The following is a 17267-nucleotide window of genomic DNA, read 5'->3' as shown; positions in this document are numbered from 1 at the left end:
ATGAACTCAGTGACCATGTTTGCATTTATTTTTAATACCTTAAAAATGTTCCAAGAGGGTTTTTCTCCCACGCAAATATCTTATTTCAGACTTTGAAGTATGTATTTAGTAAATACATCTTTGAACAAATTTGTATATGTGAAGCATTTATTTCTATCATGTTTTTACCAATACACTACTCAATCTGACTCCCAGTCAACTAATGAGGGTCTGTTTAGCTTCCAAAGGCAAATATAAACACTTTGATCCAAAGCATTCTCAATGCATCATTTTCTAAGTAGTGGCAGATAAAACAGATGGACAGAGTCCTCACTGTAGCATCATCTTTTTTTGCATTTGCATTCGAATGAAACAGCAATGATGTTGCTACCATGCTATCCATTTGCTGGGCTCCCAGCAGTTAACCCACAAAGTGTTAACTTTCCTGAAATTTGTTGATTAACAACCACCTGGGAAAGGTGGCTAATTCAATGTGTTTCAGGTTGAATACGTGCTCCCTGGCTTCACTTGGGGATCGAAGTCGTTATGGAATACCTGACTCGCATTCAGAGCACCCTGTTTCCTACAAATGGCTCCCTATTGGCTATTGATGATCAGCTATGATGATTGTTGTACAAGTACCTAAACACCACTTTAGAAAAGAGTAAACTCATCACATCACATTACATGGATTGATGGATTCGCTCTTTCCTGAATAGCTGCAGGTGTTCAGAGGGAAGATTCAAAAGGTGGTAATTTCAGGAAGTATATTCCTGTGATCATTTTGAAAGGGGGGTAGTCGAGAGTGGAATTAAAATATGAGGTGGTTTTCCCAACAGTAATTTAGAATTCCATCTTTGAAAACTAGCCACTGGCTCCAATATTATATACCTTTTGTGCCTTTCTGATGTGACCTTCTAAAAATGCACAAGGATTCTTTTTAATTCTGCATTTGAAGGAAATATCCGAGGAAAGGAAATGTCTCTCAAATTTACGAGAGTGATAAAAATATGTAAGAGTACTGGTGAAATGTGGGAAATACCTATTTTAGTACAGATATTTAAAAGTCATCAGTAACAAAGTTGCTGAAAACATTTCCAAGTCTCAATTCATGGAGGGAGAAAGTCTCATACTTGCAGAAACTTAAGATGCTGCTGACTGCATTTGGCAAAGAATAATCCACTGCAATGATCAAACCTTCTAACCTAGGAGAATGGGTCTGATTTATATCAAAGTTAGGTTGGTGGAAAAAAGAGTCTTTCTTTCTCTCAGGGAAAGACAAATATTTTAGAGATATGTGATTCATACAGTAAATATTAGTCCTCCGTTGAGCTACAAAATGGCTTCCAAATGGTCTACAGCTGTTTGAAATAAAGTGCAAAGTTGGCCAGATGAGGATTTAAAAATCATAATACATCATTTATCATTTTCCCCAGCTCATCCAAACACTTTGAATTCATCCTGTCCTAACTTAGTTATATGGTGTGGTTTGTTATTCTAAGAAAGCTACCATATCCTATCTAAAGATTGCATCTCAGTGGTTAAACTAAAACATATATAATGGCTAAACCAAAACATACATAGATAAACATCAAATGGCAATTCTAGAGAATCCAAATCCTGTTCATGTAATGTAGTGATTCACAGAATCATTTTTGAAATGCTCTAAATACCAGCATGCACATATGTTTTATAAGCTAAATATCCCTAATTAAAATCAGCAGTTGAATATCAATGAATAAGATATACTCAAATAGAAAAAAAAATTAATAAAATCTGCCATCTTACTCTTTCACTTTTTGATCCTTCCCAGAACAATACAACCAATGCATAAAACAGCAAAAAAAAAAAAAAAAAAAAAAAAAATCCAAAAAACCCAAAACCAAACATTTTATAAATAACATTTAATTCCTTCTTCCTTCCTTCTTTTTTGCTCTGGTGCTTAATCTCTAGTCATAGTTTATTTTAGCCAAGTTTTTGCAGCATAAGAAAAGATGTGCAATTTTTCCAATTCTGAATTCTATTCAAATGCTAGTAAAAAAAACCCTAAAGGACATTTTTCTTTTTGATTAACTGTAAGTGTTTTTTTTCTCCACTACAAGTTCATATTTATAGAAAATGCTTAAAGATACTGTTATGTATGAAGAATAATAATTTGATCAAAATTCCCTGCCACATCCTTTAGAAATTAACATTTGCAGTTTCTTTCAACACTGAAAGAACAGTGGGACACTTTAAGCAAGTGCATCTGTATTTTATATAGAACTTAGTTCTTACATGTGGTTATATTTCCATCGTATGGAACTTGCTCAGCACTTTCCTAAGAGATCCAGAACTCAAAAGAACTTTATAGTGTAGTATTCAGAGGATGGAACAAATTATACAATGTGGTAAAAATCATGCTTTTGATTCTTTTGGGGGACCACCTGATTCATCCAATTGATGTACACAATAATGGTGTAACCTTTTTCTAGAATGGCAGGTATCAGAAGCAAGCTCTGTCAGAAAAAAATGACTACAAAATATATCTGTTAATTTATTAAGTGAGAATGACTGGAGCAAAATTGATGTTCAATTATATCTGACAATACATTGCGTGTCTGATATAGGCCTGCTGTGGTGTGAACTACAAAATCAAAATCAAAATCAAAAAAGCTACTAGAAATATTCCACTATTGTCTGCCTTTCTGTTTTTGGTCAGGTTCTTGTTCTTCCTATTTTTATGCATTTTCCTTTCAACAAGAATGTTGCAATGATATTATGATGTTCATTTTATAGGTGCAAAGACACTGACTCAAACAGGCAGTTATTTTGCCTGATATCTTATAGCAAGTAGAGCAGAGACATGGTAGAATTAGCTGGATCTGGTGCAAAGATCCATTTTGTTTATTCAATGTCTCCTCCTAACAGCTTGAGAACTGCTGATGCCTCACACAACGGCGGGGTCTGGTCCGTAGCTGGTGCTCAGGAAATACTTGTGATTGAGTGTGCAATCTCTTGTCTCAGATTTCTCCTCTGTGAGTCAGTATAAGTACAAGTACTCATGATAAATTACTGAATTGCATCTTGTAACTGAAAATGGACATTCATGGAAATAGTGATGTGACGTACAGATATACATCTCACTCATCTCAAATATTTTTACCAATATACATAAAATACAGCCAACTTAAATGAGTATATGTTTAAATTATCTCCCTACAAATGTGATGGAAACTTTCAAATTAAATGTCTGCTTCTACTGTGTCTAAGCATAGGATATTTTTTATAGGTGTACTACATAGGTTTATGCTACGTGGGCATGCAGTAATCCCATTGATATACCAATGATCACATTTGTATACATATCTATACTTGAGAAATAAAATATGCTCCCAGATTGATGTAATAATTTTAACTGCTCAGTTTCAAATTTTTCCAAATATAAATGTTTCTTACACTCTGCAGTTGTTAAATGAACAACCATTTCATTTTTCCTTTACTTCTAATTTTAAAAAGTTGGGAAAATGGATCATGTTTATAAGGACATGGCCAAGACAAACACATGTGTGAATGTTATCGTGCAATGGAGTTTTAGTTAACCTTAAGTTTTGTTGACATAAAATCCAAATTTTATCATAAGATAAGGGGTTGGGGGGAAATCCGGCAGCATTTATGTTGTGGGTGTTTGAGCACCAATGAGGAGTAAATGATTTGATTCTGAGGGCTCAGAGGATTTGTCAGCTGCCTCATAAGTATAATTCTGGCTCTTCATATCCCTGCTGCTTCTAATTTAGCAGGACAGGCTCATAATTGAAGCAAATTAACTATTTACACTTGCCACTTCTACCAGGGGAAGAGGACACAGCAGCAGGAAAGAATGAGTAGGAAATTACATTCTTCCCACTTGTGTCAGATCTGCCCTTATATAAACACATTAACAGTAATTTCATGAGGCGTCAAACATAGGAATAAATACTGAGGGATAAAATAATGAGGTGTTGCTATCGAGCTGAACTGCTATGGCTAATATCCTTGGATATGAATTATGCATCCTGAAAGAAGGCATATGTTACAGTATTCAAACAGATTCCCTGCAAGTGATGCCTGCTCATTAGGCTGTGGATCTCGAGGTAAATCCACTCTCCTCTTCCCAGGCAGGACTACATTTATAAAAATACACTCGTTGGGCACCGTGGACTGTGGTTTTTCCTGAATATACTAAGCTCTGACTCGGTCTTCCATTCCATTTTTAGCAATAACAGCATGTTTATTTAGCTCTTTGGCTGAAGCTTTAAAGCCACTTAATGTAAAGTAAACAAGAACATTTTGTTTGTAATTTGCTAAATGTATTACAGCCCGACTGTGTCTTCAATTAGGAACTTAAGGTTCATTTGGTAATTTACATCTGCTTCTGATTTAAGGTGACTTTCCTTTTCCACTTAAGAGCTGACTTTCCATGGCTAACCGGACCCAAGAACCCTTTATAGTTCTTTGGCCCAATCCCTTCTACTTCAAAACTGGACACACACTTTCATTTAGCAGGGTTTGATTTGTTCTTTATTGTCACGATGGGCCCAGATCTTACACTTCAGTGACCAGAGTCAGAGAATTCAGAAATAATGGGGATAGACAGGAAATTTAGCTGGAACCTCATAAAAACAGATGCTGAGGGTTGCTGAAAATCCATGGAGCCTAATATAAAGGTGTGATATTGTTAAGTTACGTCTTTCTCTGTAGGTTCTAGCCAGAGAAAGGTATGTGGCAAAGAGTAGCATCACAGCAATACAAATGTTTTATTTCCCTTCCTCCATCTGGTGCCTTTTAAACAACTTGGGACATTTCTCAAATGGGCTCTCCATTGTCTTACGAGTCATGTGCGTTTAAAATCTCCGGTTGGGATCCCAAATACAATTCTGCTCCATTCCAGATTCAGCACCATCTTTCCAAAGTATTAAAACAAGGATCTTTGATAGGTGATGTTTGTTCAGTGGTTTTGATAGCAATAATTCATAAAGATTTTGTGTTCTGGAGGATTTTAATTGCTTCTTTCAGCTTCCTCTGACTTTTCTTCTTTGGGAGATTCTTAACAGAAACCGAAGTACATCTAGTTTTACCTGACCATGAATTCTGAAAATAAAGATCTGCCCTTCTGCAGTGGCTACTTATTCCTGCCTGGGCTCCACAGTGAGGAAGAATGTGCTGTAACCATATAGCAGGTCCATTATTCATGTTCCCTCTGGCTGTCAGGAAAACATTCAGTTGTAATCTCACTAATAGCTGTTTTTCCTTAAATATTGTAATTTTCTGAGCCCCTAATAAGTCATCAATAATTTTGTCCATTTTTCCCAGTTTGTGTTTATATTTGTAGCTGTTCATAATTGAGGGCTATTATGACAACGGGATTTTTGAACAATTGTGGCGCATGAAATCCTAGCCTTCTACTCGAACCAGCTGCCAGCACAATGCCAGCAGCATCACGTGGGTGGGACTGTTCTGAAACATGCACAGTTGTCCTACATTTTGAAGTTTAATGGTCTGCCTCTAATCTGTTTCAGCAACATTCCTTTAAAAATACATAGCAGTATGAGTGCTCCCCAATTTGAATATTAAATGAGAGTAAAATACAATTAATTTAAGTTTGAAACAGAGATATTATATGATGTTGGCACAATGAGTCAACATAAAGGGAAAGAACAGGTGGCAATATAGCATAATAACACTTTTGGATATTTTGCTGCAATTCTCTTGATGCCCAAATATGCATTCTAGGCAGGCATGTTCGCTTTACCGGCAATTCTTGCAAACTGTTAGAGAGGTGCTGCCGTGGAGCGGTGGAGCGCTGGCCCGTTGCACGCAATCTGCTCCCTTTTGTGAGCTCCTGGTGTGATTTCATTCATTTGACCCTCTCCTACTCGTCCCCGGGATAGCCTGAGCCCTGCGTCCCGTGTGTGTCATAAGCCACACTTTTTAGCATACTCTGCAGTCTCAACGTCTTGATTAATCAAAATCATCTTTCATGAAGAAAGGAAAAGCTATGTAGGATACCGCTGTTAAGTCAAATTGTGTAAGGGATAGGGTCAGATCATTCTAGAATCATGCAAGCCACTTCCAATACCCTTGGTTTGATAATGGTGCTCCCATTTGAAAATACTGACTTTTTCAACCAGAGAAAAAGATAATTGTTTCTATTAAGGTAGTTTCCTAAATAATCTTGGCATAGCTTTTTTTTTAATGACTGGGTTTTGAGTATGAAATTGCTTTATAATATCCAATGAGTTACACTGGTCAACTACTACATAATTTATTACATAAATGATTTGATTATTTATAAAATGAATTCTCAAAAACCACAACTATTTCCATTAAGAGAGAACCCAAAAGTAGAAAAGTTACTTATTAAATTAGAGATAAAATGCAAAACAGAAAGAAATTTTATCATACACATACAATTAAAAATCCTTAAATAATGCATAATTATGATCATATCTACATGAGAAAGAATCAGTCCCCATTTTGAGTCAGAATAGGAGAATAGGAGTTATTTCCTTTTTCAACAAGACAGTTGAGAATAGCAAATCTCATTGTTCACATCTGTAAATACCATATGTGGTCAGTCAAAAACAATGCAGAATATTATCTTAGTGTTTCCCTCTTACTATAATAAAAATAAAGGTCATATTATAACAGAATTATTAAAACCTTCAGCTTTATAGCTTCTACCGAGGAACTACCTGGCTTTCATCATGAGAAAGTCGCTTTCTTCTATCAACATAGACACAGACACTTTTGAGTACTCCTACCTGGGAGGACTAATTCCAAAGGGCTTCGGAAGGCCTTTGCAGTCTTCTCTCTTTTAAAACCATCAGTCTTAAATTAGTGGTTACCAGAAAAAAGGAGGTAAAAGGGATCATATGGTGAAGGGATGGAATTTCAGTGCTAAACTTACTGCAGTATATAATGATATCAATTAATAACCATGTACATCTGAACCTTACATAATGTTATAATGCAATGAAATGCCAATAAAATATTAAAAAAAATTAAAGTGCTGGTCTTAAAACCACATGAGGTCCTCTAGTGAATGTGGGAAATAATTAAGAAAAGTTCTCGAAGATCAGAGAGATGGACAAGAGGAATCTGGTGAGTGGTGGCACAGGCAAATGATGCATCTTGAAATAAAATCTTTGAGAAAGTAGGACCTCCCTGGTGGTGCAAGGGGTTAAGACACAACCTATGAAGCTATTCACAGCCACTGCAGCATGAGTTGGATCCCCGGCCAGGGAGCTACCTACATGGCATAGCAGACCTCTCCTGTCTCTTCTGCTGCTCCCCTCAGCAGTGTGTTTCAGTCAGTCCTCCTGTTCTGTTCCCCATTCTGTCTCTGGTGAATCCTCTCAACCCCTACACCTCATGCCTGTACCCTAGTTCTTGTATACATAAATAAATAAAGAAGTGAAGAGAGCACATGTGAGCCTCAGAACATCAGTCCCAGCTTGGTTGTGAGTCTAGGGGAGGGGAGTGTCTTCAGTGTGGAATCCTGTGTCTTCTGACCAGCAAGTTATTGCACAGTCCCTGGGGAAGAGGAAAATGACTCTCTAGATGTCTTAGAAATTTTTATCTCAGAAAACAGAAGACTTTATACTATTGAAGCTTGGTGCCTGCTCAAGTATGCTCTTAGGGGTTCTCAGAGCAGAGAGAGAGGTTAGTCCTGCTGTGTGTGTCCTCAAGAATAGAGCAGAGAGGCAATATGGTCACATAATCCAGCACACAGGAATGGCATTGGGATTCTGGTCAGTGTGCACTTGACCATGCTCCACTGAGTGGAGGACTGATGTCACTGTCCAGTTCCACTGTGGGGAATGCCCAATGTCAATGGGAAGCACATCTCAGTTTGGGGAGTATGAGAGCAAATTGATCTGTGTTAGGATATAAGCCAGCTCTAAGATCCTGAAACAACTATATTCAGTTTTTATTGGAATCACATAATATAGTGTCAATTACCCTTTTAATAGTGAGGGGGTATTTTAATTGAGTGCCCAGAGAATATTTCAGTGGCATGTTTTCCATCCTTAAAGATGACTCTGTAACACAGTGTTCTACCTCACAGGTTTTGTTTTCCTATGCAGCCATTCCCTGGGGTTGGCGATCTTGAAATGGCATAAGAAAATGTGTAGAGATTTCAGATTATAAAAGAGAGTTTTGGCTTATAGAAGGGGGGCTTATGAGAATGAAAGGGTAGGGCTATGTTCTATTTCCTGAATAACTACTTTTACCAATGCAGCTATAAATGTTTTCACAGTTTGTTAGAAAAGAACTGTAAGTTGAGTGATTAGTTCTTGTCACTGTGATTCTATGTGTCAACCACGTAATTTTAGACAATTCATTCAATAGAATTGGTGACTCTGTCTTGCTCTCTCCCCAGTGTCTTGGGAACATGTTTGTAAATGTTTAAGAAATGTTTGTTGAATGAATAAATGAATGAATTTAACTATCTGCCCTATTTCATAATTCATAAAATCTGGATAAAAATATTTATGAGTATTGAGCAAAACAAATGAGATAAATCATATGAAGCTGTTTTTAAAACTACAAAACACTTTATATTACAAATGTTGTTATGGATTCATAATAATTATGAATATATAGGTACTTAAGCACATATTTAATTTTGAGATTTTCTGTTCCTTATGTAAGTTTCTGGACTTAATGATGAGATAAAGTTCCCTACCAAGAATCAATTGTGAGAATAACACATCATTAATGCAATTCATTTTTCTGTAACAATAAAACTACATGTATGTAATCATTTAAAACATTATACTTTAATGATAATGTTTGATACATTTTTCCTTTGTAACAATGGAATTCTCGATGGTGACAATGGCAACCTAGTCCCTGGTTTAGAAATATGGGAATAATATTGCTTCCTTGTTGAGATGAGTTACATTTATATGTGAAATTCTTGCTCTTTCTCCATGATTCCCATCATCCTTAAGATCCTCTGGGCTACTTGTGCTATGGCTCAGATGCAGAGTCTCACATGGCCCTGGCTAAGCATGGTCCTCAGTCATACCACAGCAGTGCATGAGAGAAGGAAAGAATCAGGCATCTGGTCCCATTTACACAACCTAGAATAATATGGTATATGTGAAACTGAATAGCATGCCCTGGTGGTCTCTAGAGAATAGCTAAGGGTAGAAGCTCTTAAATTTGAGGTTTATTTAGCAAAGAGCAAAGAGAGTTTTGATGACAAAAGGGTAAATAGTAAGTGCTGAAGAGAAGCGTGGACAGTTTTCAAAATACCTTTAGTATTTTTTAGTCTTTATGATCACAATGGCAACATTTAGGAATGATGTCATCCTGGCTGGGATATGTAAAAGTCCTTCCAAAAGTGACTACAGTATATAAACTTTGAAACAAAGGAGCTAACGTGCTATTTACAGAGGTATAATAACAAAGTATGAAATTGTGTGAAAGTCTCCCATAGTCTGGTTCTGAGGGCCTCATTCTCTACCTTTGCCCTAATGTCTGAAGAATTCATCTTGAGGCCTCAGGAGCTTTTTTTTTTTTTTTTTTTTTTTTTGCATGCAGACATTTTCCATCTCTTCTTACCTGTTTTTGCTCTTCTCCTAAACCATCCCACATGGAAGCCACAATTTTAGAGACTTCACCAAAGGTAGCATTTGGATTTTGGCCCTTGATGGCAGCCTGAGTATCGCGAAAGAACAATGCGTAGGCAGACACAGGCTTCTGGGGCTCATTGGGGTCCTTCTTCTTCTTCTTTTTAGGGGTTTTGGGTTTTTTCCCCATGTCAGAGGCAGGTCGCTTCTCTCCACCATTGATCTGAAATAAAAAACAAATTAGAGTTATAAGGAACCTAAGAACATTCCGGGACAAATCATATTGTTGTTCTCAGATACACCGATATGTCCACATGATGTAAACATAGACATTCTTCAGTACCACTTGCTTCAGTTATTATTGTTTTTCAGATAAAACCACTCATTTGAAGTAGCTTTATATTCATCCTCCGTCCAGCTTAATTTACATAGCCTTACAATAGCACTGTTGATTGCTTATATTATATTATTAGACTATTAAAGAACATATCTTAGCTCTCCTAACTTTTCCCTTTTGACTTTCAGGGAAGCTGAGTGACAGCAGTATTATTCAACTGGGGTAGCAATGGCTACCTCTGTAGCAACCTGCTGTGGAACAATGTAACTTGTTTTCTTCTAGGTAGTTTATCGTTTTCTTCCTATTTATGATTTTAAAATCATAGTGGGCAACATGTCCATTAAATTAGCCGAATGATTTCTAATGTTGCAACAGATCTATGTAATGTTGCTAGGAAGACCTACCAATGTTCAGGGTTTAGAGAGAGGCACAGTCTAGACCCTAGATCAGTGCTGTCCAGTAGAACTTTCTGCAATGATGATACATTTCTACCCTCCACACTATTTTAGATAGCAGCCACTATGCACATGGAACCAATGGGACTTGAAATGCAGGTAGATGAATAAGGAATGAAATTTCAACTTTAATTTAATTTTCACTACTTTAAATTTAAATTACTACATGTAGCTAGTGGCTACCATGTTGGAGAGTACATTTCTTGAAACTTGATTCCATAATCCAGACTTTTCTAGAACAGTTTTACATTTGTTTTCACAATGAACCTTCCTTTCTTTCCATTATCCTCAAGTGTGAATATCTGGATAATTTAAATGATTATTTTGATGTAAGTTGGAAAAAATACACTGAATGTATTTAAGGCATCTGCATTTGAAGTACCTTTGATATAAATCAATTACATGTGATGTCACTTCATCTACCTCTATGAAATGATTTTGGTTAGGCCTTCTTTTTACCTCTAGAAATTATGTGAATCTATATGAATATCAAGAAGTTCTGTATATGAAGGAATATAGGATGCATCTGAGAGGTGGTCTTGTGAAATGGTTGGTTCTCATTGAAATTTGTCAGACATCTAGCACACTGGACTAAGTTGGTACTGCACAAACTGATCTAATAGTTATAAACTAAACATATAGACAAATATAACTTAGAACAGTTATTCTCCAATATGACTGCACATTTTATTCACCTGAAAAGCTTTTGAATAATACCCCTATGCCCAGGCCTGACTCTGTACGGATTAATTCATAATATTCAGGCACGGGAAGTCTGGCTTGCCTCAGTCATACTCTGAACCCGACTCTTCCAGCTGGCATTTAAATTCTCAGAGAGACAAAATTAACAAGCAAATTTTCTCTTTGCCCTGAGACTACACATGACCACATATTTCTTCTCTTCACAATCATCTCCTACAAGTGGTTGTCTGTGCTGGCACAGGCAGCCTTAGCAACTTCCTTCTGTGTACCTCCCCAGCACTTAGCTCTCAGTAAGCTCACCAGCACCACAGTGCTAGGTCCAATGGACTTTTGAGTCTTCCCTTTGCTTCTCATTATGAGCACTCTCTCTTCCACGGGCCTCGAGACATCACAATCTCTGGGCTTAATTTGTAACTTACTGTCATCCCAATCTTTAAAATCATTTTTAGTCTTGTCCTACCCCATCTCGCCATTAAATGGTAGTATTTCTGGGTTTTTTTTGAACCTATAAACCACCTTCTCTTGTAAATTTGTGCTTATGTCACCTCAGGGTTTCCATTACCATTTATGGGTGGATGATAATAAAATTCATGTTTCTGCTGAATTTAACAACAGCTATTTGAGGTCACTATTTGCAAGTCTTCAAGATATCTCAAACTTGAGTCAAGGCCCTGCTATTCACTCTTGAACTCTTGTATATTTTCCTTCATAGCACATATCAAACTTGTGATTATGCCACAATGTATGTAGTTAGATCTTCTCCCATCCCAAAATGATGGGGTCTCACTATGACAGCAGGTCTATGGGGTTAGTTCACTGTCACTTATCAGGGCTCCTGATACACACTAAGTGCTCAGTATTTACTATAATAGTAATTAAAAATAAACAATGATGCAATTTGAAATAAGTAATCAAAACACAAAAGATTTACCATGGATACAGTTATATAAATTATGCAACATCTTAAGTGTAATCTCTCCATGATATAAGTTGAGTTTATGATTTTCTTGTTTATATCTTTATAATTTCCATATTTTACAGACAGTATCATTCCTATCGATCAATATTTATTAAAAGAAAAACAAAAAGGGGTCAACAAAATTCACAATGAAGAATATTCAAAAGGATTGATCATCATATGAGAAGTTATATTTCCTCAAAGAATTGGTATATTCAGAAATAGCAAACAAGGTGTTGGGAAATGAAAACTTATCCACATGGAATATTATATAGACTCACTTTAAATTTTAATTAAACCTTTAAAATTTAATTAAAAATTAATTTAATTTAAAAATTCAAGTGACACTGAAATGGACATGATTGCATATTATATAATCCCTTGGGGAAATAATCAAGCATCAATCATAAAGAAAAATTTCCCATGATGCACTGTAAATGATCTTATTAAAAGATTTCCCCAAATTGTTTAAATTAGTTTCTCTCTTCCATTGCTCAATGATGCAGGTTTTAGAACTGCATCATTTAGAACTGCTGCACAGAAAGGAGTTACCCTCTTTTGTTTGACAACACGGTCCTACTTTTTTGACGTGACTGAGAAGCTGTTAACTGTCAGTAAGATTCTAAGTAACAGGTAGATCAAAGTCACAAATTACCACTTTGACTGCAATGAATAACAATGCTATCAGAAAGTAAGCTTGTCTATGCACTAATCTATTTGACTTGTTATCTGGAGGCTTTTGCTATTTTCCTGGCTTGTTCTGTAGCTTGTCTTTAACCAGATGCAGTTTTGCTCAATCTCAGAGTTTTGTTTAGAAGAAACAAGCACATCAACATTTTCAAGACTCAGGAGATAGCACTTATGCAGTATGAAGCATCACTCTGGGATTTCACTGCACATCTGATTGAGATTCTGAGAGGTACTAAGCTGTGGTCTGGGAGAGTATCCTCTCCCATGCCAGACCAGTTAGTCTCATAACATTACCCCGGTTTTGGGTTCTCCATGCCTGAAAGTAACAGCATCTTGAAATGCTTTCCTTTTCACAATAACCTCAGTGTGAATGTTCTGTCATGCAAGAAAGCAGGCACCTCAGAAAACCAATCTAAAGGACACACAAAAAGTATTCATATATCTGAATGGGTGTGATCCTGTACCTTGGAATCAAATACAGTGTTGTAAGCCAACACTACCTCCATAAAAAAGTGAAATTAAAAAATACCCACTGAATTGTGTACTTTAAAATGGTAAATTTTGTTATGTGAATTCCCTCTCAATAAAGAAAAAAAAAATCAGGGACTGTAGATAATAGTACCTACTTTTAAAATATAATTATCCAAATGTCTTTACATTTTTATTTATTTATTTATTCTTAAGATAAATTAAGGATGAGCTATTGCTTTTCCTTCAGTAATTAAACTAGGTCACTAAACTACATTTTTGGATCATAGCAATCTGAGCATAGATGTACCATCATTGAACTGAACTATGATTTAAGGTAACGCTGTGACTTTCACCAAAAACTGATATGAGAAAAGAACCCCCATTAGATTACTTTGAAGGAAACTGTTACTACTTCTGGTATAAATACTACTGGGTATGTACCATCTCCTTTGCCTTTAGGATGAAATATAATGGAATGAAAATGCCCTGTTGTGGTTGGAGGTCTAAAGTACCAAAGGGGCCAGGCGATGCAAGCAGTGTAAGGCTGTCCACCACACAGGCACTGGGCGCTCCTGATCCATGGAGCCTTGTTTATTTTTTCTTCTTCTTGTGTTTTGAAGCATACAAAAATACTGCTAATTTAGATTCTGTGTAGTGAGCTGGAAATTTGTAAGGCTTACTTTCTGGAAGTACTTTCATCACATATTTGAAAAACACATGGTCGTTGCTCATATGCAAAACCTTGAAGAAAAAAAATGTTGCTGTAATTTGGACCCTCTTACATGCCAGTAAAGGATTACATTTTGAAAGATTCCTGGCTGTTTTGACCACGACCTATTTAGAACGAGCACACTGATGATGAATATGATTGTGGTAGAAATATTGGCTAAATGGATTTGTAATATGTTCCTGGATCGTAATTTTGAATATTGTCTGGATCCTGAACTCTTACTTAGATGAAAGCTTATAACTTTATATCCTCATTTCCTAGAGGCCCTGATTTCTAAAGTGTAAAGCAGCACTGTCTCATAGAACTTTCTGGAATGATGGAAACATTCTATGAGCTGTCAGAAAAGGTAGCCACTAGCCTCATGCGGCTATTGAGCACATTTTGCTAGCACAACTGAAAAACTGAATTTTTTGTTACATATTTTATTTTAATTAGTTAAATTTAAACATGAACCATCATTCATGAGCAGTGGCTACTGTATAGGACAGTATAGCATTGTGCACTGAGCATTCTTCCAGAGTGTAGTAATGCAAAAATACCTAGGATTGTGAGACTGAAGAAGTAAATTGAATTCCAACATCATAAAATGTAGACTAGAGAAGACATATAAGGCAAAAATATAAACTCCCCATTAAAACAATTGCATTGAAAGTAAGGACCATCTTCATGACAAAAGTATGATCTTACATGCATTTATTTCCATTCCTGTTTCCAAAGGATTGCACAGAGGCTTAGGATTACCAGGCAAGGAAAATCTGAAATATGTTAAGTGTTCTGTGAAAATCGTAGAACTAAGATCTTGACCAGTTTAAGTTCCCCACTGGTAATCACAGACTTATTTCACATTCAAAGTACCAATGAATAAATAAATAAATACAAATACCTAATTAAATATTATTCTCACATAAGCTTTACATGGATTCATGGGCTTCATGTAACTTACTCATGGACATAGGTTTATTTCTAAAACCCCTAGAGGTGTCCTTAGACTGTTAATTCACTTCTTGTCATGTCTTATTGCTTAATTAGAATGATGTATTTAACTTATTTGTCACAAGAAAACAATAATCTTTTACTTTAGCGAAGCATATGTTAATGGTTGCTTAGATAATACTTCTTAAAGAATACAGAGTACAGGAGTTAAGACTATCAAAGAAAGAGAATCACTGATATTGAAATGTCCCTGGAGAAGTTAGAAACGTCTATAAGCATATTTAAAATAAACTGCCGCGGTCCCAAGGCCTTAATGGAGCTGGGAGAGCTGTTTAATGCACACTATCTTGCAGTAATCGCTGTAGTTTAAAATAGATTTTAATCAAGCACCATCTGCATAATAGGCTGAACAAACAACACAGACCTCCACTTATAACTCTTATCATATAAAGTAAATATTATAAAATCTTCACTATAGAAACAGGGTATATTACAGCACTTTTTGTGATGATACTGTTTCTGTAAGTGAAAATTTTGCTACTTAAATTCATTGTCTCTTTTCTTTCTGAACTATACTATCTAAAATCCCCTTATGAGAACAAATTCAAATAAGTATGGAAAGTAAGTCATCCAGTCTCTGTGAAGTCAGCAAGGCTGTAATGCTTCTTTCATTTTACAATATGATTTGTTATTACCACTAATAAAACAGTACATTCAATGGCTCAAAACATCACTTACAGAAAAATGCATATGGAATGCTATACTTTTGAAATGATTCACAAGTGTTGGACATTGTCTCTATATCATAGTTTGTAAAACAAACAGGGTCCATGATTCTGCCAAAAATAGCTGAATATTGTTTTAGGATGAGTTTACAAAAGTGCTCAAAGACCTTATGCAAATAAGAAATTTGAGCTTTTGTCCAGAAAAATCACTTGAAAGTGAGGGAAAGAGTAAATTGAAATTATATACATCTGTTATATTTACCAATATTGTTGGATTCATTTAGTCTTTTCTAAATGTTGCCTGACCAAAGCAATATATTTACTTCTCACTCATTTGGATTGAAGGTTTTCTTGCCTTAAAAGAATATACAAACTGTTGAAATTAATGATGTATGTTTAATCATCTAGGATATGAATCGTCCGAGAAAATATGCACCTTGAAAATACTATATCCTAGTATAATTTAATTACCTGAATGAATTTTAGGAACACATATTTAGAGTCAGGTAATAACTGGTTGCTTGAATGAATTTTATTATTGTCTTCAGAACTAGTTAGGCTTTACCTTTACCAAAGGAATTCTCTTTTCTTGATATATTTGGAGTATGTGTGTGTGTGTGTGTGTGTGTGTGTATATATATATATATATATATATATATATATATATATATACTTTCCATCTTTCCATTGTTAGGGCCCAAGAAAAGAAATTCTTTTGAAGTCACCCACATTATATCATGTAATACATTGAACAAAATACAGTTCAATGTGAAAAATACGTGACTTCCAAGATCCAATTTTAAATGTTTTGTCCAATTGCTAGATAAAGTGACTTGAGATTTGGTTCTAACACTGCCTGATTTCACTTAATGTTTATGAAACTTGTCTGCTTATCAGTTTTACTTCTTGCTTCCACAGGAGTGGTAAATACAAATTACTTTTCTAAAGACATATTTAATTGCTGCTATAGTGACATCCTTTCTGCTTTGAGAAAAGAAAACATACTTTTCTATTTCTTCTTATCATGACAAAGCACATGCATTGATAGAATAGCAAAGCAGAAAAAAAAAAAGCCTCTGAAAGTGAGTAAGTGAAAGTAAGTGAAGGCCAGAACCCAAAGAAGTAAGCAAAGTACTGAAACAAGTTTTCATCTTGAAGATAGTTTTTGAATCTGCTCAACTTGAGTGAAAGGCACAGTAGACAAAGGCAAACTCCATGATGGACCAGAAGTGGGATGTTTAATAGGAGGTTTCCTATTAAAGTAAGGATGGAAAAGGATTAGATTCTTAGCAAAATCGTGGAATAAAATGATCTTTCTTTCATATGCTCTCCTGACTTGCAGGATGATACTGAAGGGAGAGGAGAAAGTATTACTTGTGGTAATCACCCCTAAAAGCCAGTATGTGTAAGAATTTATACCCTGAAAGCATGCTACTTGGTTGATCTGAAAAACTTCACGTCAAGAGAGGTTCTAGGTTTTATGTTCTAAGAGGTCTGCCAGAATCAAATATAAATCATCTACAGAGGAATCTAATTTCAAAACATATCTTATAGAATTCTGATGACGTTCTAATAAATGTCAGTTCTTATCCCAAAATCAAGAAAGCAAGATTCCACGAGGTATTAAAGCCAAGAACCAGCAGCAACTATAGACAATAGAATCAGAACCCCCAAAGACTTCATGT

General features: G+C 35.7%; 1 protein-coding gene across 2 annotated transcripts in view; it reads right to left on the bottom strand.

Moving 5' to 3' along the window:
* TOX (thymocyte selection associated high mobility group box) overlaps positions 1-17267 on the bottom strand; it is a 299999-nt gene that overhangs the window by 24253 nt on the left and 258479 nt on the right. For both annotated transcript variants that reach the window (XM_054692251.1, XM_054692252.1), the window contains one exon: positions 9574-9804. In XM_054692251.1, the coding sequence (XP_054548226.1) occupies positions 9574-9804 (231 nt within the window). The remainder of the gene's footprint in view (positions 1-9573; positions 9805-17267) is intronic.

This window comes from Talpa occidentalis, unplaced genomic scaffold (genome assembly GCF_014898055.3).
Source record: "Talpa occidentalis isolate TD23 unplaced genomic scaffold, MPIMG_talOcc4v2.1, whole genome shotgun sequence".
Classification (NCBI taxonomy): Eukaryota; Metazoa; Chordata; class Mammalia; order Eulipotyphla; family Talpidae; genus Talpa; species Talpa occidentalis.
Note: the sequence above shows the minus strand (reverse complement) of the source record. Positions and strands in the feature narration are given on the sequence as shown.